Source organism: Idiotropiscis lumnitzeri, chromosome 12, assembly GCF_059441095.1.
Source record: "Idiotropiscis lumnitzeri isolate Australia: NSW breed Sydney's pygmy pipehorse chromosome 12, RoL_Ilum_1.0, whole genome shotgun sequence".
In the NCBI taxonomy this organism is placed as follows: domain Eukaryota; kingdom Metazoa; phylum Chordata; class Actinopteri; order Syngnathiformes; family Syngnathidae; genus Idiotropiscis; species Idiotropiscis lumnitzeri.
In genome coordinates, this window is record NC_142402.1 from 7949716 (window position 1) to 7977670 (window position 27955).

Below are 27955 nucleotides of genomic sequence, written 5' to 3' on the forward strand. Positions count from 1 at the left end.
CAATGAAAATAAAGGGCTTTCTGATTCTGATACTGATTATTCAGTCTTCATTCTCATTCACATCCTTTTTCTGCCACCTACTCAACTCACAAGATTGCCTCACGAGGGGACACGAGTATGGCGGGTACCAGTGCACACTAGGTAATACAGTATAGCAATAAGACTATGAGGATCACAAAACGCAAGAAAGAAATAGGGCAAGAAAGGGTACTGAGGGCTCATGTGAAGTCTCAGTACACCATAAATAGTCGTGGTACGCTAGAGGCGAAAACGGAGAAGTGCTTCGGTTTGAGTTTACGGACTGATGACTGAACATTCTCCCTCATGATTTCATTCATGGTTGTATCGATCAGAGCAAGTCTTACCAATGAATTAGCAATGAGCCCCCGACCACCACACTTCCACCATCATGTTCAATTGGTCGTATTTTCTGTAAAGATGAAATTATGCCAGATGTAATGAGAAACACACCTTCCAAAAAGTTTAACTTGACATGTCAGTTCACATAATGTGTACCACACCGCTTATCCTGTACTGGGTCGCAGGAAGGAGCTGGAGCCTATCCCAACTGACTAAAGGCGAAAGGCGCACCACGCCCTGAACTGGTCGCCACCCAGTCACAGGGCAGACATAGAAATCGTCACTGAGTGTGAACCGAACCCACGCTGCCCGCACACAAGTCAGGCGAATGTACCACTACACCATCAGTGACCAATTCACATAATAGTGTCCCTAAAGTCGTGTTCATCATTCAGATGTGATTTGAAAAAGTAAGAGGAGCTTTTATGGTCTTTTTGGTCAGTAGTGGTTTTCGCCTTGGAACTTTGCCATGCATTATACTGCCACTTGCTGTCGATTTAAAATGACATCACAGTGCCTGAGTGCTCACGTAACGACCGTCAACAACTCACCTGTTTTATAGGTTTGATTATGTGACCTTCACAAGCTGGGCCCAAGGGTACTGTGATGTCATGTTCGGTGACAGTAAGTGCCAATACAAGTCAAAACGGTATCCCCCCTGCACTGGATAAAAACAAGTGGATTTGCTGATAAATTCATATTCCACTAACGCAATATTAAGAAAAATACCATGTTTAGACTAGTCGTATGGAACATGTTATTTTTTAAATAATATTTTGACTAAACTTCAAAAATTCTAAATAAAGAAAATAGTCTGCTGGAATAAATTACACGTTTTAGAATTTGGGTTGTAAATGCAGGTCAATGCTCGGCATCCATCACGATCCATGTCAGGTTATATTGGGGTTTTCACTGCCCCCTCGTGGACACTTGGTCAACTAAATTCTAACGACATTAGAATGATGCGCTATAAAAATGCAAGGAAAACAGCACTTCCCAAAAAACATCAGTGATGAACCGAGCATATTCCACACAACTTTAAAGTAGATAAAATGCAGAAGATAGCACACAATTCATGACATTTGGCCAAAATGATTTTCCCTGCAAGGTAATTGGACTCCGTAGGACACGGGACTTCCGGTATTTCAAGAACGTAGCTGTTAATTGGTTAAAAACGCTAGTATATTTACATACCAGTTCTGATTGGACAAAAGTGGCGCGCCAAACGTCACGTGGTATAGCTTTTCGCGCGAAATTGAGCCCTGTTTCGTGGTCCTTGTTGCTCTGTACCGGAGCGGTATTGTTTCCTTTTTCCAGTTTTATACACAAGTTTTGGATCATATCAGCATGGATGTTGCCACACTGGCCGCAGAGAATCCCGGGGAGACGGTGAAAGACGATTTGGCGGATAAATGTCAGAAGTTATTCCAGGCTTTTTTGGAGGAGTAAGTCCAGAAAAACGCTTTACTGCATTCGTGTGGCTTGATAACGAAAATGCACGGTTGTACGCTTTTAATATATATTAAAAAAGGCAAAAGTACTCGGACTCTGAAGTAGAGATCTTTGTCTAAAATAATACTGGTAATAGAATTGCATGTATTATATTGATTTCTTTTTTTTTATTTCAGTAAAAGTAAAAAATGGAGGGGAAGCTCAAAAGGTAACGAGCCTAATTTGACGAGAGTAAGGAGTAGAAAGTAGTAGTAGTTATGTTTTAAAATTTAGGGAGTAAAAATCAAAAGTTGAGAGGTAGAAAATCTAAGTTCATGTACCTGCGAAATCTATTAAGTACAGTGACGAAGTACATGTGCTACACTACCCCCCCCCCCAAAAAAAATAAATAATAATAATTACACACCGTATGACCTGTGTGCAGGTTCCAGACTGCGGATGGAGAAGTGAAGTATGTACGGGAGGCTGAAGAGCTCATCCGACCAGAGAGGAACACGCTGCTGGTTAGCTTCGTTGATCTCGAGGTCTTCAACCAGGAGCTGGCAACGACCATCCAAGAAGAATATTACAGGTGTGGAGTCTTGGAAATTGCACTGTTAAAGGACGTTGTGCCTGCTCGTGGCTGTCACACTGAAGGCCCAGGGGCCAGATCAGGCCTGTCACACTTTTTGTGGCCAACAAGAGCGAATAATAGTGTGCATGCTTCGTGTTTCTTGCTGGTGGTAATGGTAATTCAGCTAAAATAACACTGTAACTTTCAGCTAAACACATTTTCTTTTTCACAGATAAGAACATATGTCTGTGACTATTATCAGATTACCTGTCTGTATGTGTTAGTGCAACGTATGTGTGTGAATATTTATTTGAAGCAATATCACTCCTAGGACTGGATGTTTTTTGCTATTAGCCACGCTATAGGGGTTGTATTTCCCATTCACTGCTCGCGTCAGCATTAGCACTGGTGATATTTCTAAAATGAAGTCTTGTTTTTAAATATACAAGATGTGTAATTTTTTTGTATGCTTAGTTTTACAGTAAAGTCCAACTGGTTTGCTATTAAATAGCTAAAAGCACACTCAGGAGGACAGAATCACACACATGTCACGCATTTACTGTATGCAAAACAGAGCATTTGCAATCACAGCGCCTTTTGGCACAATTGTTTTTCTTTGATATCCAGTAGTACTTTTCTAATCAAAACCACAATTAAATTGTGCTTAATTACCCCGCCCTACAAAATATTAATGTACATACGTGTGTCTGATTCTTTTTGCTTCCTGTTTTCAGAGTGTACCCCTTCCTCTGTCGGGCCGTCCGCAACTTTGCGAGGGATCATGGAAATGTTCCGCTCACGAAAGAGTTCTACGTGGCCCTTGAAGATCTGCCAACTAGACACAAGTGAGATTCATATACACGACTCACAAAAAAAAAATTGGGATATGAACACTCACTTGAGATGCACCAGAACCTTCACAGCGGAATAAAAGCTCATTCCAACCGTGCATGAATAGACCAATACATTTACTTAGAATTTATATTCAAACAGCATGGACTCCTATTGTTGTTTTTATTCACTATTGAGAGATTATAAGATTAAATGATCGATATTGCTGTGTACTTCAGGATTCGTGAGCTGTCATCCATGCGCATCGGCACCCTGGTGAGGATCAGTGGCCAGGTTGTGAGGACGCATCCTGTCCACCCTGAACTGGTGAGTCATCTGCTCGCACTTTGCTCGTGATCCTGAGCGGTTTTTGGTCATGACTGTCGTGGTGGTTTCAGGTGAGTGGCACCTTCCTCTGCATGGACTGTCAGGCCGTGATCAAAGACGTCCCTCAGCAGTTCAAATACTCGCCACCCACCATTTGCCGCAACCCAGCCTGCAGCAACCGCTTGCGCTTCCACCTCGACACACACAAGTCCAAGTTCATTGACTTCCAGAAGGTAAGAAGTGAGTTAATGTGTGTGTGAAAGATCACGATCATTTGATGATGTGGTGTGTGTCAGGTGCGTATCCAGGAGACGCAGGCGGAGCTGCCCCGGGGTTCGATCCCACGCTCCCTGGAGATTGTTCTAAGAGCTGAGGCGGTGGAGACCGCTCAGGCTGGTGACCGATGTGACTTTATCGGGACGCTCATTGTGGTGCCAGATGTCTCACAGCTCAGAACTCCTGGTATGTTTTCAATTTGATTCCCTCATTCTGACTTTTGTATTTTTTAAACCATTTAATTGTGTGGCTTCCCTTCCTAGGTCTGCGAGCAGAGACTAGTACCAGGGTAAGCGGACCACAGCGCTCCGAGTTGGAAGGGCTGAGAGGATTGAAAGCTCTGGGAGTCCGAGAGCTGTCCTACCGATTGGCTTTCCTGGCCTGCAATGTCGCGCCCACAAATCCTCGGGTAAGAGTGGAAAAACGGTACAATAGACCTAAATTGTTCAAGTTTGTAAATAATTGTTTTTCATAAGAAATATTGGAAATTGAAACTCTCCCAGTCAAACATTAGAGCTGTATTAAATTATTTTGCAGTGGTACGTTGACTTCGCCCCAACTTCCAGGTTTTTAAGTGATGAGCAGTTGCTTGTTTATTTTATTTATTTATTTATTTTTATTTTTTTTGCAAGGCAAAATTGGACTCATGGGCAAGTTTCAGATATACTACCACTTGAGTGACGCGGGGGGAAAAAATGAGGAGCAACATTTTAACATTCTTGGCTATCATACAAGAGTTAAAAAGAAGTCAACAAATGTATAATAGAAAGAGAAAATAGCAGAAAATAGTACTGATTAGTTATCATCACACTTTGAAACTCATCACTGTTGCACTTCTGTGGGGGATTGCGAGGCAAAACACCCGGCGTTAATCTTTCACTGTCTCCCTGAACTCAAGTCAGAGTTTTTGTGAGGCGCGAACATTTTGGTTGAGTTCCAAATCTCAGGACCACGGGGGTGTTCTAATTTTGAGCAATTGCTGCCATCCAAATGTGAATTTTCTCTTTGCAGTTTGGTGGCAAGGAGCTACGGGAGGAGGAGCAAACAGCTGAGAGCATCAAAAGCCAAATGACTGAGCGAGAATGGGAGAAAGTGTTTGAGATGAGTCAAGACAAGAACCTATACCATAACCTGTGCACTAGCCTCTTCCCCACCATCCACGGTCAGCGCCACAGTTCTTCCCAAATGAACAAGCGAATGACAAATGCACTTGGTAAAACATGCGTGGTTTGAACGTGGTTACGTTTGTGCAGGCAATGACGAGGTGAAGCGTGGCATCCTGCTGATGCTGTTTGGGGGCGTTCCCAAAACAACCATGGAGGGAACCTCGCTGAGAGGAGACGTCAACGTCTGTATTGTTGGAGACCCAAGTACTGCTAAGAGCCAGTTTCTCAAGTAGGTGCACAAATAAGTCCAGTGCAAATGGTCTCGAGTGTTCTAAAATATCCATCCATTGTCTGATCCACTTGTACTCACGATGGTTGCGGCTGTGCTGGTGCGTATCCCAGGCGTCTTCGGACTGTACTGTCCCAATATAGATTTTTTTTTTTCAAAGAAATTGTTTTCATTTTTTTTAACAATATACTTATTGTGATCTCGTATGTGGGGAATTGAGACCTATGTAGTTGCTTATACACTTTTCAGCCCTTTATTAAACCATGACAACAGGAAATCATATAAACACATTCGCAACAGTGCTTCTGTTTGCCATATTAAGACCCAAATACTCAAATGCAGAGATGGGCGTTACATCAGACGCACGCCTATTTTGGGGACAGAGAGGATGAGACCTTTTTAAAAAAGATGGGCCAAGCAAGGATGGAAGTGGGTTTTCTTCCGTCGCTGTAATTGTCCCTAACCGAATCAAGTACCAATAGATGTGTTGTGTTGGGTACTTTTAAAAAGAAACACCCCCTGTTCTCTAAAGCGTTACCATCAAGGCGCCTTTAACTTCCTGAAATCACGCTGTAGTCTTTTTTTTCTTTTTCTTGTGGGTTCCCTACAGTAATTTTGTACTCACAGTTGTAGCCTGCCCTCTGGTGGGTCAACCATGTATTACACAAATGTACTCCCAACACTGACAACTGACAGAAACAGACCCAGCTCGTCTTGCATGTGTAAATATCACAGACTGCATGTATAACTCCAATGTATGGGTTGAAGGAAAAACATGAATCATCAATCGCACACACTACAATACATAGACTATTTTGTGTACATTTTTAGCTCTCAATCTGTGTTCCGGAGATTTTCTTAGTCTTAAAAGGCTGAGTCTAAAATTAAGAACATAATTGGCATTAAAATGTCTTCAATTCATCTTTCAAAAATGTTAACACCTGAGGAGTAAGATTTTATTATTGGAAATCAAATTTCAAAATTAAAAAAAAAATTGCTAAGCGATTATTGTGCTGAAAAAAAAAGAATGTGGTGTGCTGGCACACGTAAGAACAGATCCACATTATTTATGAATTGTAGCAACTTTAGACAACATGCGACATTGGGAACGTTGTGAAGTTGGTCTTATACATCATTTCAAGTGGTATTAAAAAGTCTTGAACCTTGACCCGACAGTATGCGCTTGTGTGCATTTGTAGGCATGTGGAAGAGTTCAGCCCCAGAGCCGTTTACACGAGTGGCAAAGCTAGCACCGCTGCAGGTCTGACTGCTGCCGTCGTCCGAGATGAAGAATCTCACGAATTTGTAATTGAGGCTGGAGCTTTGATGCTGGCTGACAATGTGAGTTTCTGTCTTTTCGTCTTTACTTAATCAAGCAGAGGTGCTACGGCACTATTTCATGCATCCAAGTATTTGAGATGACAAGACAATTTTGATCTCTTAATTGTGAGTTAAAATTTTTTGTCAAGTGTAAACAGTATATACTCTCTACCTGAAATTTATGAGACTAAGGAAGGTGATGTCCCGCGGGATATGTTGAAATATGTAACTTAAGTAATATGCTTGAATGTAATTAGTTTAAATAAGTGTTTACCTTTAAGGGTGTGTGCTGCATTGATGAGTTTGACAAGATGGACCTTAAAGACCAAGTGGCCATTCATGAGGCTATGGAGCAACAGACCATCAGCATCGCCAAGGCTGGAGTCAAGGTGAGACCATCGATTTAAGTTAAATTAAAGCTGTGTTTTTAAAAAAATGTTTAAACAAAAAAACCAAAACAAATATATGGCTGCCAGGATGGCCGAGTGGTCTAAGGCGCCGCGTTCAGGACCCAGTCTCCCCAGGAGGCCTGGGTTCGAATCTGGAATTTCCCCATTGTGGGACTAATAAAGGGCAAATTATTATTAATTATTTATTATATATATATATATATATATATATATATATATATATATATATATATATATATATATATATATATATATATATATATATATATATATCTATATATATCTCGGGTTAGGGATAATACCACTTTTTTCTGTAATTCTTCTGATATTGGCTCTATTAAAATTGGCAAAAATCTGCCTCATTTTTTAAAACTCCTTAGAACAGAAGACGATGACAAACAACCCCGTCAGCCCCACCAAACAAATCAGCAAAAAAATTGTTCAAAAGTTCAAAGTCTTCTAAAAAGTCAAACATTCTGCTTGTGTTTCATGTCCTTATTATTCTAAATATAAGTTGTGCAAATTTCAAGGCAATAATAGAGGTAAATTTAGATTTTAATGACAAAATAAAATGTTTGTTTTTGCTCGAATAATATAAATCTCCCTCAACTCCTGTGGGAAGTTTACAAATTGAAAAATTTCCCAAATTTCTCTTAACCTCATTTGCAAATTTACTGTAAATTATCCACCCCTTTGAAAGCCTCAGCGTATCGGCAATTGAGTATGTTGGGCAACAATGTAATCTTCTGGCATTTAGCTAATTGCGTGCCATTTGTAACCTGAAAATGTCCTGAATCTGTAATCCGCCTTTGTCTCCAGGCCACTCTGAACGCTCGCACATCCATCCTCGCTGCCGCCAACCCCGTCAACGGCCGCTACGACCGCAGTAAGAGCCTGAAACAGAACGTCAACCTGACCGCGCCCATCATGAGCCGCTTCGACCTCTTCTTCATCCTAGTGGATGAATGCAATGAGGTCAGTTGGTCCCCTCCCCGTTCGGAGTAACTGGCTATTGTGTGTCACATGGAGTCCTGGTGAAACGGAGAACCCTCTGTACGTTTTGCAGGTTACGGATTACGCCATCGCCAGGCGCATCGTAGATCTCCACTCGCGTGTGGAGGAATCTGTGGACAGGCTGTACTCTTTGGATGAAATCCGGAGATACCTGCTCTTTGCGAGGCAGTTTAGACCCAAAGTACGTCCACCAAATAATATTGTTTGTAGAGTGGTGATTTCTTATTTGTAAACGAGGCGCGTTGCCCGCCCATTTTTGCAGATTTCCAGCGAATCTGAGGAGTTCATTGTCGAGCAGTACAAGCGTCTCCGGCAGCGTGATGGCTCGGGTGGTGTGACCAAGTCGGCCTGGAGGATAACCGTGCGCCAGTTGGAGAGCATGATCCGCCTTTCAGAGGGAATGGCCAGGATGCACTGTTGTGATGAGGTCAGTGCAAATAGAAAAGGCCTTTTGCAAAAAATAAAAAATTGAACGCAGATGCATTTTTAAAAAAATTTTTACCCCTTCATGAATCCAGGTGCAGCCCAAACACGTGAAGGAAGCCTTCCGTCTTTTGAATAAATCCATTATCAGAGTAGAGACACCAGATATCAACCTGGAGCAAGATGACGAACAGGAAGAGGAGGAGCTACCAGAGGAAGGTACTGAAGGCTTTATTGTATGATTACATTCATCTGCTACGCTGCTGATTTTCAAAATGTGCTCAAATTGTTTCAAATTTTTACAGCATACTTAGGATTTTTGGAAAATTTGTATGATCAAGATCCATGACAAGCTGGATCAAAAAATTGTCATTTAGACGATGACTATCACTCAGAGCTATGCTTTCATTGTCAAGGCATTTTTACATAGAGCAAATTCTTGTTTCTCATTAGCGTGACCAAGGCTGGTGTTAACATGACTTTCCATCCATTCTTATCGTATTTCCACGACCAGAAGGCGCCGTATCAAAAGGTGCTGTCTCAGTTACGAGTGCTATTTCTGTATTTAACACTTACATAAACGTTCATTAGCATGCATGCTCGCCTATGTTTTTAAAAAGGCAACGGGAGCAAAACTGACTCTGGTTGTACTATTTTTAATGCATTTCACACGACAGGTTCCCTCCCGTCAGTGTCAAGTCAATCTCGTTGCCGTGCATCTCCTCAGAAATTATGCTGGCCTTTGTGAAATCTCGAAAAGTGCAAGCAGACACATTAGTGGCTAACGTGGCAAATGGTTAGCCCAAGCATCTACAATCCATTCACAAATTGTAGCGGAACTCACTGGGAGTGCCCCCCAGTTTTAGTAAAGCTGTGTTCTCTGTCTGTCATCTAATGCTCGCAACTTCACTTTGAACGTCCCGTTTACATCCATGTCCAAAGTTTGTAGTTCCTTCGACATGCTTGCCGGAATGATGGCTGTTTTACGTCCGCCTTTCTTCTACATAAGCAGTTTGTCGGAGCGCTCAACAAAGTCAATACAACATTTGCAGATTTTGGAACTTAGCGCACACGCAAGACATGCCGCATTATTAAGCGCCCCGTCCACTTTAGAGAAAATGTAAGACTTTTTAAGTGCGCTTTATGGTCTTGAAAATACGGTAATTGGCACTCGATGGAGTGCTGTCTCAGCTTTTACGCTGAAGTCAAAACACTGGATTTACCCACTATGTCACTTGTAAAGGTTTGTCTGTTTTTTTTTTTTCTTAACCACTTAAAATGCAGGAAACATCCCTAACGGAATGAATGGTGAGGTCAATGGAATAAATGGGCACGTCAATGGCGTTGGCGGTCTTGTCAACGGTGTGAACGGCCACGCTGAGGCCGACAGTCAGCCCAAACCGTCCCTCCGTCTGTCTTTCGCCGAGTATCAGCGCATCTCCAACTTGCTTGTCCTGCATCTAAGAAGATCAGAAGAAGGTATATTGCCCTTCACCCTTAGGGCCCTCTTTTCACTACACTGCGCTTGCTCAATCTGCCTGAATCAGACGTGCATTTAATGTATTAGTCTCAGAAAGCACTGAGGAGGGAAAGAAGGCATTTTCCATACTTAACTCATTCACTAACAGCTGAGTACAAAAGAAAAATGGATGTTTGACGTCTTTAGCCGTCAATGGTAGTAAATGTTAACCTCAACTGTATGTTCTAAATGCAGCCTTGCAATTTAAAAATGAAATGCATAGTTGTGGAATAGGAGGTTTTTAACATTAATTGCTGAGCAGTTCATAAAACATGGAAGGAAAGTGAAGAAGCTCCTATCTGTTTAATTGTGTTTTTAATTATCTTGCCTGCAGCTGAGGAGGAGGAGGAGCTGAAGAAAAATGCAGTGGTCAATTGGTACCTGAAAGAGATTGAGTCTGAGATCGACTCAGAGGAGGAGCTCATCAATAAGAAGGGACTGATCGAGAAGGTCATCCACAGGCTGGTGCACTTTGTGAGTGTCCTTGACTACATAAGGATGTATGAGCCTGATTCGCAAGTCTGGCTCCCTCTTTACATCCAGTGCTTTTATTTCCCCAGGATCATATCCTCATCGAGCTGTCTCAGTCAGGCCTGAAGGGCTCAGAGTCTGCAAGCAAAGAAGAGGTGGTTTTGGTCGTCAATCCCAACTACAACCTTGAAGACTGAACACCTCTTTCCTCGCCTTCTGCTCCGTTTCCTTTATATAAATGCAACATCTGACACAAGTTAAAAAACATGTTACCCTAGTGTTTAATATATGCTCATAATAGTAGCCTTGAGTGGTGACTGTTGTACAAACATTGGCTTGAGTTTCTCATAGAAAAAAAAAACTGAGGTTTGCGTGTCACATTTAATGTAAATATGCTGTTCTTCTGAGTCGTCTGTCCTGAATTGTGGAATAGGTGATCACAAATAAAACAGGTTCATGTGCTGTCGTATTTTCTCTTGTGCCCTTTATTGTAATGTGGTTAAAATAAATAAAAAAATACTGGCCTTTGCTTGCTGTTATCTTTTTTTTGTTTTCTACAGTCATTGTCATAATTTTGGATGGTCGTTGAGCTGCAGCCTGTCTAAACTTTGGAAAAAGCTCTTCATGCATAAAGATTTATGTAAACAGATGGAAAAAAATGTACAAAATAAAACTGTATAGCACTATTAATTTGAGGTAGGCCCTAATCATTTTTCTTAGTCCCACAGTGAGGAAATTTGTATTGTTACAGCAACAATAGGATATACAGGGCCTGAAAATTAGAATGCAAAAGAAAAACACTCGTAAAGATGCACATGACACAAAATAGAAATAAACACCAACTATTGGCGGTTCATTTCCAAACATGAAATTCATTTATTATTCAGCTTCATCAAGCAAGAAAACAATTTTCAGAAAGCAATCTTTTTATCGTAAAACTAATTTCTATTATGTGACTGCCGTAGTACCTTGTGACGTTCATATGTGAGTTTCCGTTAGCTTGTAATCTATGGTACTTAGTGTTAAAAAAAAGTAAATAAAGAAAATACTCTACAATATTAAAATGTATCGAGATGCAGTGCATCTCAACATGTCAATGTTTCAGTCACAAAAAAGGTTTGAGAACTCGATTCAAACATGGAGTGAAAAGAAATATGTTGTCCACTAGATGGCAGGCTATACAAAAACAAGGCAGACTTCAACTGCGCATATGCGTAACATTGCGTAAACAACATGGCGGCGTACAGGACAGTCGTCGTTGGCACTTGTAAAGGTAAAAATACATTTAAACTTGCTGTTAAAGTGTCGACACTAGGACACCGGTACGTGACGCATAATGTATAATTATCATTAGCCATAGCCAATGAGAAACTGTGCCTTTATAGTCATGAGCGTCCCAAATATCAGACCGTGTTAGCCCAAAGGTTCCAGGGTTCTGAAAGGAAGCAGAAGACGAAGAGAAATTTCATTTACTGAAAAGCCTGACATTGACCCAAAGCACGCCTGCCCGGTAGCGTGATGGCTGGGGTTTTAAATATGGAATATTCATTGAGTGAAAAAAAAAGCTCACTAATTGTTGCGTAATATTCTACAATTCTCAAACTCACCCTCTATAGTTAAAGCTGTACACAGATATTGACCCCCAAAAGCTCATGTATGATTAATCGACAATGATCAAAACGGACATTTTCACTAGAATTTTGGTTACTTTTATAGTTAGTTTTTTAAAAAGAATTTATATTTTATCTGTTAACAAAAAGTGTTTTGTTTTTTTCTCAATTTCATTTTTACATTTTGGCTAACTATAACGTTATGGATAGTAATTTGGAAAGGATGTTAAATAAATGCTATTATGGCTTTCAATAACAAGTCAACACATACGCCTTGGAAAAGTGGATCAAAATATTTAAGGGGGACAAGTCCACTTATTTTTTTTCTGCACCAGGTGCAGCCCTTGCTCCTGGTTGTCGTTGGTTGGTGACGAGCTACCTTTCCCCGACACTCCACCAGTGTTTGAGGCTGCAGACCGCATTGCTTTGTAGTCGCGGGACGGAGCCACAGAGGAGTCAAAATGACAGCGGAGGGGATGCAGAAGAGATGAAGGAAAGTGACGGTCCAGAGTACATTCCCCTTAAAAAGGCCAAGAATCCCATGATGAAGATTGGGTATGCATGGTGAGTTTCGTTCACATGTGAAGTTGTATCAACTAGGGCTCCCACAAACTATTAGTTTGGTAGTTGACTAATCACCAACAATAGTTGCAATTAGTCGACTAATCGGATGATATGGAAATTGCGGCATGACGCACCAGCAAGCAGCTGCTCTTATACAACGATAATTAGTTTACAGCGGGGTATCACGGTTACACCTGGTTAGCAGGATGGCCTCACAGTACTGAGATGCAGGCTTCAGCTCCGGCACCGGCCTTCCTGTGTGGAGTTTGCATGTTCTCCCCGTACCTGTGTGGGTTTTCTCTGGGTACTCCGGTTTCCTCCCACATTCCAACGACATGCATGGTAGGGTGATTGAACATTCTTAATTGTCCCTCGGTATGATTGTGAGCGCGGATGGTTGTTTGTCTGTGTGCCCTGCAATTGGCTGCCAAACAGTTTAGGGTGTTCCCCGCCTACCGCCCGAAGACGGCTGATTTAGGCTCCAGTACCCCCTCGACCCTTGTGAGGAGAACTGGCTTAGATCATGGATGGATAGATTACAGCTTGGTTGTACAAACTTTGCAGCTTGTGCCAGCATTTCTGAGATGTTTATAAATGATGGTGCAGCTTAAATTGAAGGTAATATTGTGGCCTTAAAACGTTTTGGCTGGATGTGTTTAGTGCATTTTAAAATTAAGCCCAAACTATACACGATGCAAAGTTGCACTAATACTATGAAACTATCTTTGAATACAAAAAGAAATACTTCTTGGGCACCAAGCAATTTTTTAAATGTATCGGGCAGTGGAATTCAAGGAGTAAATCCACCATGCTAAAGAAAAGTAAAATAAACACTTGTATTGGTGTTTAATTTAGTTTTCATTTAAGCTTTATCCAAAATGTTTTTCTTCACTAATATGGGTAATTAAATAGTAGTAAATTGGTCGACACAATCAATGCAACAAGAAAAAAAAACTAAATATTAGGAGGATTTTTTTTTCTCATTTGTTGTTAGTGCTATAACATAGTTAATTGCAACTAATTGTGTTATATTGTTATACGATGCCAATGGGGGCTTGTGGCAAATATGTCACGTTTTGTTACTTTCAGTACTGGAATTTCCCAGTTTAGTGAATGCATCACTCTGGTCGTGCGAGATCTTCCTGCTTCGATGCCCAACACAGTTTTGTTTGTGAGTTCACTGACTAGAGTACCAAATATGACATTGTGTCACTGTTACATCAAGTACACACCGTAACCCGTGTGTGCTAACTATAGCTAGCTTCCAGACATAACTGTAGATGAAATCAGGCGTCAGCCACAACGTGCTTCCTTTCTCGATGATCGAGCATCCCCATCTTGCTGCGGTGAAAGTGAGGTTTTATTGTATTTGGGGAATGTGCTGTGACTATACGACTCTGTTGCTACCGCCAGGTAGCCATGACAGCCCACCCCATTACCCACAATACTTCTGGTTACATTGTGGATGACCCAAATCACTGCTACTGCGCATGTACGCCCTAGACAGGCATATAGAACCAGCCAGAAAATCACGAGAGGAGGCAGTTTCAAGATAAAAGCAATGCTGCAAATATAGATATAGAAATAAAAGTACTCGGCGGCTATTTAAATCAATTGTCAAGGATCTTGATTGACGACTTATCTTGGCAACTCTAGTATCAACACAGAAGTCCACTGTCGTTATATACCTCCTGTGTGCTGTAATTGTACTATGGACCAAGTCTTTCCTCTATTTACTGACACATAGTCCTCATCACTGAGCAACATGCATTTTCTCTCTTGCTTTTGCCTAGGATGATTGGCCTCCCCGCTGGTATTATCGGCTTCCTGCTGGCCAAAAGGCAAGTGGACAAGAACCGTTTAAAGCAGCTGAAAGTTCGACAGAGGATGCGAAGGTCAAACGAGGGGGACTACGAAGGAAGCCGCTATCGCCATACTGCTGAGACAGTTAAACTTGACCAGTAATGCCTTTGCCACCTGCTACTGCTGTGAAAGACTGATTATTCAAAAGGCAGACCTTGTTCTAAACCTCCTGGGACCACCCGAGGAATTATTTACTGGATGACTCCACTTTAGGAGTAATAGAATGGGAAAAATGTTTGTTTAAAGGACAGTGTAACAGAGGATCTCATGTTGACTTCTGTAAAATCTCCATGAAACACAAAGCTCACAAATAAAACTATTTATTATAATTATTATATAAGAAAAGCCAAACAATAACTTTACAAGCCACACGGCAGGGATCGCCAACCTTTCTGAAAGTCAGAGCTACTTCTTGGGGATTGGTTAATGCAGAATGAGATTTGCACAAATTACCTTGAATTACTGTATGGCATTAGATTAATATATGTGAAGACTGATTTCTACCAGTAATTAACAATGATTCAATAAAATCAAATCAAGATGCAACACATTTCATAAATCTCAGCAAGTGTGTACTTTTTCAAATAACTGAGGAAATTAAAAAGGTCTCCTCACCGGTGAGCTATTTTTAGAACAGGCCTACAGCCTACTCTTGTGGTCTTTGTTGGTGACTCTTGTCATACCACCACTCATTACTGTGTGAAGGTACGACTTGCTGCTGACAGTCTGGAAAAACAAGGTGTTGACAAACTTATTTTGTATTACGACAAGCGACAAAAGAATGGCAAAAATACAGTATGCAACAAATACACAGTAGTAGTTAATGCATGATGTAACCCAGTAACAGTTCTTCTATTTAACCAATTCTCAAGCACAAGTCAAACTTGTGTCCAACTGTTAGAACAAACACAACCCAGCAAAACACCAACAAATGCAATGGAAACATTTCAGCACCACATGAGTATATGTCGGTACAAAATATAGTCTGCTTCAAGCCAGCAAGAATGGCAACATTTTCACACTGGAATACTTCTTTTTAAATAGGCGTATAAATGTAGAAATATACTATATGTGAGAGTGCGTCGGAATGTTTGGCATGGTAATAAAATCTCAAATTCAGCCCTTAAGTAAGTCATGAGTGCAGCATGATTTACCTGATATACATTCTAGACTTATGCGTGGAAACAAAACAAAGGCTTCAAACAGCATGGGGTGGTGTTGCAGCAATTATGTTGATATGACTGCTGGTGTATCCCCAAAGACTTATTTGCTTGAACCAATAATTTGTAGCAGGAAGAGGAATATCTGAATGATGTCGACGTAGATGTTAAGTGCAGCGAACACATATTCCTCAGGACTGATGGAGTACTTCCTGTTACCGATGAGGAGCTGTGTGTCGTACGCCAAGAACTGTAAAGCAAATACAAAGCAGTTGCAGAATGGTTTTGCAACTCAATATTTTTTTATGTATTTTCATTATTATTATTATTATTTTTTTAATCATCAAAAACTAGAATGCCTCTGAATACTCACCAGAGTGAAAGCGATAGCTCCTATACCGGCGTAAAGCATGTGAAGCCAGTAGATCTGCCAGAGAACAAATCATTCAAACATGGAAGTTGGTGTCAGGACTCCTGTTATTTTTAAGAAGTTGAAGCTTACATATTTGAAAGAGAGCACAATGACGGTGATGATGCCGGTCACAAAGACGACAATGCCAAGCACACAGAAGAATCCCCGACATTTGGTGAAGTCCACCTGGACAGACAAAGTAATCCATGTGAGATTCATCAGGCATTTTAGTACTATTTCAGCTTGTCCGTGGCCATTTTTGGCACTAATATTAAACAGCCATTCTTTTTTTCCTTTTTTTAAAACCTTCAAATACCACTTTGCACAATGAACAGGTTGTAAAACAACCTAAAAAAATAGGTTTGTGTATCTGGCCAGTACCGTATAAATTCACTTTTTACAACCAATCAAATCAAAATGGGTCAGCATAAAATGGAAAGAAAAAGGTAGAATTCATTTTGCTCTATAGGAATGCAAAACCCATTTAATACAATTTCCTTCAATCAAATTAACTAATTTAAATAAATTATTTTGACAATGGATTAATCATTTGCAGCAAATATTTAACTTAAAACTTTAATAACTTGAATGATAACATGCCTTGTTAGATCTGCCTGTTAGCGTATGTCATTGTCCTGCATTTGGCCTTTAAGATGTTTTGCACGCAAGTGTTTGTTGCTGTTGACAACTTTCCACTTTGTAGACAAAAAATGAAAATAACTAACTCCCTAAACCTGCCCAAATTTTCTGATTTCAGCCTCTAAACATGACATTTCTTTGTAATTTCTGTAGCCCTTAAGTGAAAGAAAACTCGTATTTGTGTTTTATCAAAATCAAGTAATCCTGCTTTTACTTTTGAAAACAATGAAGATCATTATTTAATTTCCTAAAAGTTACGGACCAAACCAGGGACTGAATCACAATGAGTTTATAGAAAAAAAATAGTGAATTTAACCTGTAACAAAAATAGTGTAACTTCCAGCTGTAATATGAGTAACCTCTTATTGACATGTATTTGAACCGGAAGCAGTCTTGGAAATGCTCATCAAACTACACAACAATATCACAGTTAATATAATCAGTAATAATATTAGACAATTGTAGCCCTAGTTGTGATTATCCTAACGTGTGCATATCATGCAAACGGTAAATTACTGAAAAAGAGCTAAAGTTGGAAATGACAAGATCTGACAACCCCCCCAACATTTCAGAAGTCTCATTACATTTCTACGAGCACAGCTAAACAAGTTCCAAAAAAGGAAATGAGGTTAACATACTGTAAACGGCCAGCAAAGAGCCCAGAGTCTTAAGGAAGTTTGAAACTGGTGCGCTCCTACACTTTACGCGCATGCATGCGCGCACACACGCACACGTTACCTTGGTCTGGAAGCAGAAGACTGTGACAGCTATGCAGACGACAACAGTGATGGCCAACGCGAGAAACACTGCTTTTGTATCATAGAAACTGAAAGTACCAATGAACACAGTTATTGAAGCAAAATGCCTAAACACCACTTTCACATTGGAGATGTTTTTATTTTTACCTGGATATGGAGCCAGTCATGTAAGACAGCGCCAGGGTCTGCATAAGGGGAGGGGGAAAACATACTTTAAATGAATTATGATTACTGGTAGGAGAGTGATTTAGTAATAAAGACACTATGCAAATGATTTAGGCGTTTTTTCAGCCCAGTATAAAAAGGAATACTTTAGCGTTGTCATGAGTACACAGAACCTTTCAAAACCACAAACTAAATTAAAACTTCTGTATTTACGACAACACTATTGTTTAAACACGCTCCACTGCAGATTACTCCTCTCTTCCCTGCTCAAAGGACTGCCTCATTTCAGTTTCAGTAAACTGCACCATCACTTCCTTGTACAACACTCTACTACTATTTAAGAAATGCTCTCTATTTGTGATTTATTTATTCATTCTGTTTATTGATATCCAGCATTCAGCGTCGGAGCCAAGATCACATATGCATCTGTGACTTTTTTTCTTCTCATGAATATCTGCGTAATAAATTCTTCAAGCGCTTCCTTGCGTCAGTTACACTCACAAATCCATTCAATTTCACCTTTACCCTTTGCAAAGACAACTACACTTGATTTTAGGAGAAAATTAGCAGGAAATTGTTCTTTGTTTACGTTGTTCCTCTCACCCTTCATAAGTGACAGAATGTGACAAAGGTCAAATTTCGATCTAATATCCTTATAAGTTCATTTTTTGACATGGGGTTTGTATTGATCAACAACCAATTATGACTAATGTCAGAGCGATCTTAATGATGTTAGCTGCAAAAAAAAAGAAGAAAAAAAAAAAACAACAAACAGCAGTAACTCCCTGAACTGCCTCGACTGCTGTCAACAGCAACACGGAGCAATACATTCACTTACAGCAGAGAACCAACAAATACAAAAGAGAAAGAAAGTGTGTGTCATTGAGGGCTTCGTGCCAAAGTGTGCTGACTCAATCCTCCTGCTGCAGTCTCAGTGAGACGCCACCCAAATGGAAACTTTTCCGAAGACAGTTTCATTTTCCAGTTTGTGATTCGCATGCAGAAAACTACATAGGCACCATTTCAGGTTTACGACGGCCATTCAACTCACAAAGAGGGAGAGCAATATCAAGTTCCATGGATGCTTCCTCCTAAAGAGATAGTGAGATGATAAAGCATTGCGCAGGTTAATTCAATTCTTTGTGCCATTTTTAAAACCGTGGAATTGCACTTACCGAGGACCCTTGCAGCACACCAACACAATGTGGGTAATGAAATACACAGCACTGCGAAAATCAAGCATTAAAGATTAAGATTCACACGCTTGCTTGGTCCTTGTTGACACTTTTGAATGTGTTCCAACTCACTATGATGCCCAGTAAACAGCCTGGTTCCGTTGTACAAAATATCTGACCGGTTCCCTGTTAGGAACAGGAATGTGGCATATACAGTCACAAATCATTCACAGACAAGTAGGACAAAACATAAAAAAACATGCATGATACTCACACAAAGGTGAAAACGGCCACAATGGCTGTTGTGACAAGGAGCTGGGATGCCAGAATCAAATACACCTGAATAACACAGGCCGAACATAAGACATTACATTTCATGCCATACTTGCATGACTCGATAATGAAGATATTGTTCAAGAACATAACATTTTTTTCATTCTTCAGTCTTGAAGCAGTTTGAATTTGGACTTGTTTTACCTTTCTGATAAAAGCGTGCCGAATGCTCAGACTGTCCCAGTCGCTTCCCCTCGCAGCAAAATCGTCATCTGTCGTTAGGACAACAGAAATATGAGCGGTCAGCAGTTGGTGTTATTCTCAGAATGACAGGACGATTGCAAGTGGACAAAATGTGCACGCTAATAGATAGTAGTTAGAGGCTACCAAAGAGTTTTCGAGTTTATTCAAATCAAAAGCAGCTGCCTTCATTTTAACAGGTGGATCGCCAGTGTTGATCAACTACGGTCCACAGGCTTGTAATACAAATTGCATTTCTGCCATTGCATAGTGGATCAGTCTCGACACCTGTGCCATTTCATCGCTAGTTTCTGTGCTAACATGTTGGTTTAAGGTTTTTTGCTCTGCTCAAACAAATGTGGGTGGTGCAAACCGAAAACATAAAACAGTGGCTATTTTAAACCACAAAATATGCAGTAGTTTACTTTTGCGTGTACAATAGTCAATTACAGTAACAAACACAAACATAATTCTCAGAGCTCAAATTCCTTACACCACCCATCCATGATCTGATCTGCTTGCTTCACCAAGAAGTCATATTTTGGTTTAACACAAGATGAAAAGCATTTGGTGCGTGACATAGCCAAGATAAACGCATTTGCAGCTGTGTGAAGAGTAACACGTTTATTAAGGCCGCTGCGTGTATGCAAAACTTGCCTACAACACAAGAAACAACCCCCCCCTTTTTTTTTTTAACAGCACCATTGTCATAAAAAACTGTTTAACTGCTGATATGCCTCGGCGCAAAAGACCTTAAACATGCAGCTTTGTTGCAGTAACATACTTTTAGGTGTTGAAAATGTAACACTAGAGTAAATGTTACTTTAACACCGGGATGTGTGGTTGCTTATAGACACTTTGCTGGTGTTAAAATTAATACACTAGGTGTTGAATAATAAAACTGCAGATTTGCAGTCTAACAGCAAAGCATTCATTGGTGCCTGATTCAAGTGCAAGCTTATTTGTGAGGCTAATAACTAAGCCTGATGAGTCATTCTGACAAGTGACAGCTTTTCATTTGAATTGTCAACACAGTGTTTTCATTCATTGCTTTCACACATGAAAAGCTCCTGCCTTACCAGAGTTTATAACATCCGCAGGAATGGTTCGTGGCGCGATGGGAGGCATAGGGGGCTGACTCGGATAGCCAGCTCCAGGAGGCCCAGCGGGATGAGGCTGTCCAGGGTACAGACCAGGAGGAAAGCCTGGCTGAGCCGGGTAAAGAGGCGTATTTGGATTGGTGGGGTATGGAGCTGGAGGCTGGCCTGGCTGAGGTCCACCGAAGCCTGGGAAGCCATACGCCGGGGGTGCTGGGTAACTGCCGCCCTGAGGTGCGTACGGTGGGCCATGGAGTTCATCGTACCCGGGAGGGTAGTCTGATCTGGACATGTTGCCTGTGAGGGTAAAAGAACAGTCACTTGTCTAACACATTTGTGGAAGATAATTCTGAACAGAGAACATCAATTCAGGCTGGATTTAAACGGTAGTAGATTTAAACAGTTCTAGTAACAAATGCAATGTTTTGCTCTCAAGTGGCGTAGTCAGGATTGAAAATCTGCTATATTAGTAGAAAAAAAAGTGCTGTGACTGCCCATCACTGGTGTATACTGAAGTTGGGGCAATGTTGCCCCCCTCTATGGGAAGAAGTTAAGCAGGTTTCCTAGGCTATTTTGATTGGTATATTGGCATACTGGATATAATGGAGCGCTCTCTCTAAAATGTGCGCCAGTCTCGGGGAAATAAAACCATAAAAACAAATAAATAGCACTGCATCAGCACCACCAGATACCGGTTAAGCAGGCAAATGCCCAATTGCCAGCGCAGCTCTGACTCACACGACACTAGTTTGTTATCTATAACAGAATAATAGGCTGCTATGTAAAGATGAGCTACAATAGATATTAGGTCTTCACACCACTATTCAAATGTCAGAGTTGTGTAATGGGGAAAAAAAATAGACTTACATCTTATGTTTTCCAAAATGTGACCTATAACCTTTAATACTCTTTTGTTTTTAAAAATAAAGAGGGAAAATAAAAATAATTGAGATAATATGATTGCACACGTGTGCACAGCTCAGTGTGGTGTTAAGTGGGGATGTGGTTGTGATCAAAATTAACCGATTGCATTCCAAGTCATGTTAAATGGCACACACATTAACCACCGTTTAAAGTACTTTCACATTGAGTTTGCTTGTTCTAGTAGACTTTTCCTGACATTTTGTTATCATGTCTTACAGCACAAGCCATGGTGCACACAAAGCTTCCACAGCATCAGTGGGACCTCATTATTCAAAGACACCAATCAGGAGAACAGTAAACAATAATTAAAGATATTAAATATATCATGGAACACAGCTGAGACAGTAATCATCAAGAGAAGAAAATACGGCACAACAGTGACATTATGAAGAACTGGGAGTCTTCCTAAATTGATGAGATGAGAGGAAAACAGTTTAGGGAGGCTGCCCTAAAGGGCTACAGGAATTTCTGGCAGTTGAGTACGTGTGACAAAAATCTCCAGTCTTCTATGTTTGGGCTCTCGGTTGACCAAATGGCTTTATGGTGACAAAATGAAAGTCCCATATTCCAAAGAAATTCCACAAATGTAAGTGGAGAAATGTGAACTTTTTGGCGACATTTTAAACATGTCTGGCGCACACAATACTTCTCATCACCAAAATAACATTATAGCTACAGTGAATCATGGTGGTGGCAATATCATGTATTGGGCAGTTTCTCTTCAGCTGGAACTGGGGCCTTAGTCAAGGTGGAGAAAATTATGAATAGTTTCACATACCAGTCAGGGTTAGCACAAAAGCTACCGTTAGGCTTCTGCTAGAATGCAAAACAAAATGTCGGGAAAAGCCTACCAGAACATCCGATCTCTCATTTTGAGCTATTTAGAGGCATTTTACAAATGGTGGCAGTTGCGTGTCGACTCCCATTTGAATGTGGCTGGTTAATTCTTAATGCAGCTACAGCACAAGTCTTTTCAAGATTCATTTTCAATTTAGTTGTACAGATTGTAGACCGTATGTATAGTTTTGAAAGGATTTATATTGGTCCAATTATTTCAGATTGTGCAAACCTGACATTTGAGAATGCATGTCCAGATTTTTTTTTTTCAAACACCTGTTGTACACTCTCGCATATCTATCCTCGGAAAACAGAACAACCTCAAATGTATTTAAAGCAGAAACGCGCCCCCCCCTGAATATGAAAAGTATAAAAATTATAATTATGTAAAAATAGCCTACACAAAAAAGCTGAATTTTCAGATTTCTTGTTCAAATACATGGGCAGAAAGGGAAATGAGTCGAAGCTTCTTCTCACGCATCCACATACATTTATTGACGCAGGCAGTTGGCGTCTACTCTCATACAAGGGACATTGTTGTTTATCTTTATATTGCCAATATACATGTTTTACCACACATGCACTGCACATGCTGATGTTCAAAAGCCTGACTAATATATTTAACGAACGCGTGTGACATATTAAGTCTTTCTGATCCAGAAGAAGCGTGAGCTGGTTGAGGTCTTTCAGACCTTCTCACGTTGATGCAGTTATGACACCAGACACATGGATAATATTATTTCTTTCGTAACATAATAAATGGAGAGGTAAAACCTAATATGTTTTTTAATTAAAAAAAATGATTAAAAAGAAACCATTAGCAAAAACAACAACAAACTTAAATATTTAGTTTTTCCATCACAATGTTGAAAATTGGAATTAAATGAAGAATAATTACAAATTCTGATGAGCATAATGACAAATGTTTCAATTAAGGTCAAAATAGAAACCAGTACAGACTCATCTATTTTGGGTTCATATTTTTACAGGAGTCAGTGCCTCAACAGTCATGAACCTCACCACACATCACTAACATAATGAAATAAATTAATACATTTAAGTTACCCCTGAATCAATTTAATGAATCACATTTGTGAAATTCCCATACGGAATCACCAAACTCCATGAAAGAGTAGCACATTTAAAAAACAAATTGGAACAGAGCACTTAAGCACATTAGAAAGACGGACAGTTTCCAGTTATCGAACTGCCTAACGGTGTCTAAATCTGTTCTGAATTACTCAGAAGAAAAAAAAATGAAAAAACATCCCTGTGCTCTATTTTGACTGTGACTTTTAGGGAAATACACAGTCAAGGAATTCAAGAGGCGGCCCCACCTTGGATTGCCATGACGTCACATCCCCATTAACAAGCAACAGCACTCACTGAGTGGAAAAAACTGCTTCCTCCTATCGAAGCAAGAGCTTTCCAAAAGAAGCCACACTTCTGTGTTTACTGTAGAAGGCTTGACATGCCTGCGTCTCGCTGGCAGAAAATTAAAGCTGTTGGGGTGATTAAACGGTGAAACATTTGTGTATTTTCATCATCATATCTAACATGTGATATTGAGTCAGAACATCCTCAGAAGATTCCTTGATTATGTTTTGACATTTCTGGCCTTGCTGTCGTACAAATAATACAACTCGGGTTAGGTGACATTTGAACTGACTTGTTGTGAAAATACTGTTAACGTCATTAAGAGTTAAACGGCTTGGGTGCTACCACTATTAGTTTTTGTCTCTTTGTTGCTAATTTGGCCATATGGTTCCATGATTCCCAAATGACCATCAGAGGATGTGCTTAGAACACGAAATAATACTTTGTATACGTGCTGGTCGAGAACGCATTCTCATTTGTCAGTGCAAGAAGTGAAACCACCTGCGGCCATCTTATGTTGCCACTCTCTAAGCGCGCCTAACTTGAATACATTGATTTTTTTCGCAGAGTTTTCATGTTATTTTCTGTCTCCACGGGGAAAAAGCCACAATGAGTGGGATACGTTTGTATCAATAAGCCTGGAAGAAGGACTTCATGCACATTTTATCACTATGAATGCTTAATTTCTCTTATTAGGTATAGCTCCAAGAGCTTCTGCAAAATTTGTCTGGACTAGCTCTTTTAATGAGGCCTCCTGACCCTCTTTCCCTTGGAAAAAAAAAACTTAGCAGCCTGCCTAGCATCAGAATCAATCAAGTATTGCCCCTCAACACTGCATTAGATTTGTGTCTCCAAAGCTGTGTTTCCCAACCAGGGGTATGAGAGCACATTGCAGGGGATATATGAAAACACATTAAAGCTTAGATGACTGATGAAAATAAAACTGCTACTGTTGCTCCGAATATTATTCTTGTTCTGTGTTTTGTTCCTGATGTGATGCCTGTTTAAAGGGGACTAATTTAAAAAGGTTTTCATGGTAAATAGTCTAATTACTTGCGCAACATATCTATTTTTTTTATTTGATTTGTGTTAAAAAGAAGACGGTGTCTAAGAATTACATTCTCATACTAAGGAATAAAAATATAACAATCAGTTTAAAATAAAAGACAGCACAGCATAGCTTAGCTTTTAATTTTACATGATCTGCTGTGACTCGGAAATGAGATGAGATTTGAGGCTGTGGGACGAAGGGACATCAGAACCACATTTGCCTGCTAAAGCAGCACATTTTGACTTTGATACTACTCCTACATGAAATACTTCTACACCGGCACTGAAACTATGGGACTGTACAAATGTGGTTACGGCAGCAAAAGATTAGTTGTTTATTATTCAAGACTTTGGGCCATACATAATCTCATTGAATATTTAGCGTTTGACATACCAACCACTAGAACGGAGGATGGAAGCATCATTTGATTAGGTATAAGTGACTACATGGACCATTTTGAGTAAAACAGAAAAGTATTTACACCCCAACCATTCTTCTTGAAGTATGTCAGCGTTTATAGATTGATAGAAAGCCCACATTGTTTATATATTTGCAGTTGTTAAGGTTATATGCATTTATGAACTATTGTTTCCCCTCAGAAAAGGGAGAAAAAAATCCTGCCATATTGTTTTTTTTAGAGGCACTTGCATTACTCAAGGATACGTTTCACCCCTAGTTAGCAAGATAATCTCATGAACGCAGACATTTTTCAACCAACCAATCCGTGAACCATGTGTGGCCCAAGCTGTGGCCTAAAATATGGATAATAGATCATAGATTATCACTAATTTAAACATGTACTATCGCTCATGTGACTGGATGAAATTCTGTAAATCTCTATCCACAATACTGTGACCACATACGTTGGTCGATGCAAACAGTGAAGTTTGTTCTTTGAGAAGCCCCATGCAGGGACACTAGTGTTAAGCGCATCCAGATAAGAGTGGCTATGTTAACATGGACAAAATTCCCTGTTCTTGTTCGGATTAAAATCTTGATCGGTACAGGCTTGATCGCGTCAGCATATTGCGAATGGGGAGTGTCGATGAGGCATTTTTATTCCGCCCAGGCTTTTAATCCGAATAAACATGTCCATAAAAACGTAGTCAATGTTTTCACTGTACACTGCACAGAAGTTGTCAGTAACATTGGCAATTTTAGATTACTGCCCTATGACCTCAGCTGCGAGGTGCCAAATGTTAGTCCATTATCTAAAAGTCAGTGCAAGTAACATAAAATTCAAAGGTGTTACACGATGAACATAAAAATCAGTTAGTCATATTGCCATTTAAAGGTTTGGTACGAAATATAGCCGTGGATGCCTAAAAGAAACACAATTAACTTCTGTGTAATAGTTACACAAATCAAAGATGCATACAACCACCTAAAATGCCATTTGCTGTTATAATCTCCTAACTGAAATTGTTACTCAATAACGAACGGATGCCCTCGAGACGCCAGGATGACAAAAACACGCCTTGTTCTACACTGGGGCTAGGGGGAGCTATAGCAATCTGTGTAGCCGTAGTTCAGCCTCCAGAATTATGTTTGATATTTTTTTTTTCTTGACTCTCTATATATTGGTCAAGCCCCCATTTAGCCCGGATAGAGAAAAAAAAATCCTGGTTCCACCCAACCCTGCATCGCCACTGACTATCGTGAGCCTCCTCCCTCGAAACCTGAGGGGGTTAAACTCACTCTAAACACGGGATAATCGGAAGGAGTAGAAATGCACATATTGGGTCCGATTATCACTTTGTATGTAGCCCTAAAAGGGTCGATCATATATTTGCAAATACAAGTAGGACATATGTTCTGTACACACACCATAACTCACATAACCACAAAAACAAATTGCGATTTCGCGAAATTTAGATGGAGGGATGTTTCAAATCCGTCTCTTATGTAACCTTTTTTTCCCCGATGTTTCAGCGTTGGTGTAATTTTCAATCTAAGCAAGTTCGAGTAGTAACTCAAATTCCACGAATTTAATGCTCCAACTTAAAGTCCACTCACCAAACTATTTATTTGTTAGGCTGCCAAAACAAACGCGACAAAAAGGGGGGGACTAGTTTCAAACTACGCACCGATCTTAACAAAGTACACATCCACAGTACATCTGAACGTTACACGACATTATTTGAACAAACCCAACGGCACGAGTAGCACAACGTACCGAGTGTAAGGTCCCACGGATAGTTCGAAACTTGAAGACCTTCCTTCGTGTCGTAGAAAAGAGTTATGACTTTAGAGTGGGTCTTGAGCCCCGCGAGACTCCGCGTTGCAGTCGAACATTTCCGGGAACAGACCAGATCCGAGCAGCTGGGTGGAGTCCACAAGGAATCTGTCTCCCACACCCGCGCCACTATCGACTCATGTAGCCTAGCCCAGCGTTGCTCCTGGTGGAATGGAGACGTGACGAGACCACGCAACGTATGACATATTGGTTGTACAGTTTGCGCTCATAGTTTATTACGTAAACACGTACTGTATGAAGTCACCTTAAAACACGTTCGCTCGACATTATAATCGGGAAACGGAAAGAAATAATTTCTACAGATTGTTCTTTGAACATAAATCAATCGAAGTGTATGTAAAACATAAATGTATTGTTTCTTAGAACTCAAACACCGCCTTAATGACGTCATTCAACGGGACATGTTTCTTCCACGGGGTCCTCGGTTTACGACTATCGTGTCATTTATAATTTACGAACGGTGCGGGTGAAACTTGTTTACAGAGTGGCACTATAACAAGCGCCGTAGTCCCAATTTATCTGGAGATCAGATATTCGAAAAATTATATTAGCTTGCATTTTCTATTTTATCAGTGAATACATAACAAAAACTACTCAACTAAATTTAAGGGACATGGCCACGCCCCCTCTCCTCTCCCCATGGGAGTCACGCCATGGACGGATCACAATTTGTCCTTTCAAAGTCACAGTAAATACCAGAGCTGGGCAGTCCATCCCAGGGCAATACAATATAATTACCATAGCGCATTTCACAACAGCTGGAGCGCTTTCCATGTGCCGTCATATAAATTAGCAAGTAGTTAGAACACAAATTAAAATACATAAAGACAGAATGGTCTGGCCCTCCGCCCCCGCCGGATTCCAATTTTTGGGGCAGGGGGGTGACAAATTTATAAACAGGGTTTAATTAAGCGGAAGTGGATTTTAGTTCAGTTTACGAATCGGCCCTCAACCTAATCGCCGAATTGGGCTGTAGCAACGCAGAAGCTGTCACTGTCATCACACCCAGGAAATGGGAAGCAACCAGTGGAGGGCAGACCAATGGGAGCGCTCGGGGTCTGGGCGTCAGTACACCTCTGTTAAGAATGACAGCTGTTAAGGGACGCTGGATTGACGTTAACATTGGCACTTATAGAATAGGTTTGCATGTAAAAATGACATCAGTACTCAAATTTCCCCCACAAAAGACTGTGTAGTGATTT

General features: G+C 40.4%; 3 protein-coding genes across 3 annotated transcripts; 2 read left to right on the plus strand and 1 right to left on the minus strand.

Moving 5' to 3' along the window:
* Positions 1-1580: 1580 nt before the first annotated feature.
* On the plus strand, positions 1581-10880 carry mcm6 (minichromosome maintenance complex component 6). Its single transcript, XM_088312027.1, has 18 exons — positions 1581-1805; positions 2237-2383; positions 3100-3210; positions 3436-3523; positions 3595-3756; positions 3820-3985; positions 4063-4208; positions 4811-4961; positions 5053-5194; positions 6394-6535; positions 6796-6903; positions 7744-7899; positions 7991-8119; positions 8201-8365; positions 8457-8580; positions 9646-9840; positions 10215-10354; positions 10441-10880. Exons 1-18 carry the CDS (start codon positions 1708-1710, stop codon positions 10546-10548), a joined length of 2478 nt encoding a protein of 825 aa, XP_088168153.1. The 5' UTR covers positions 1581-1707; the 3' UTR covers positions 10549-10880.
* Positions 10881-11542: 662 nt separating this feature from the next.
* LOC148325707 (uncharacterized) lies at positions 11543-14947 on the plus strand. Its single transcript, XM_088312081.1, has 3 exons — positions 11543-11624; positions 12297-12525; positions 14319-14947. Exons 1-3 carry the CDS (start codon positions 11585-11587, stop codon positions 14488-14490), a joined length of 441 nt encoding a protein of 146 aa, XP_088168207.1. The 5' UTR covers positions 11543-11584; the 3' UTR covers positions 14491-14947.
* On the minus strand, positions 14693-27668 carry LOC148325708 (protein lifeguard 3-like). Its single transcript, XM_088312061.1, has 13 exons — positions 27492-27668; positions 26673-26895; positions 20290-20604; positions 19175-19242; positions 18972-19036; positions 18830-18883; positions 18698-18748; positions 18574-18613; positions 17505-17542; positions 17338-17425; positions 16051-16146; positions 15922-15975; positions 14693-15798 (listed from the first exon to the last, which is right to left on the minus strand). The coding sequence occupies exons 1-13, from the start codon at positions 27525-27527 to the stop codon at positions 15652-15654; spliced, it is 1275 nt and encodes a 424-aa protein (XP_088168187.1). The 5' UTR covers positions 27528-27668; the 3' UTR covers positions 14693-15651.
* Positions 27669-27955: the final 287 nt, after the last annotated feature.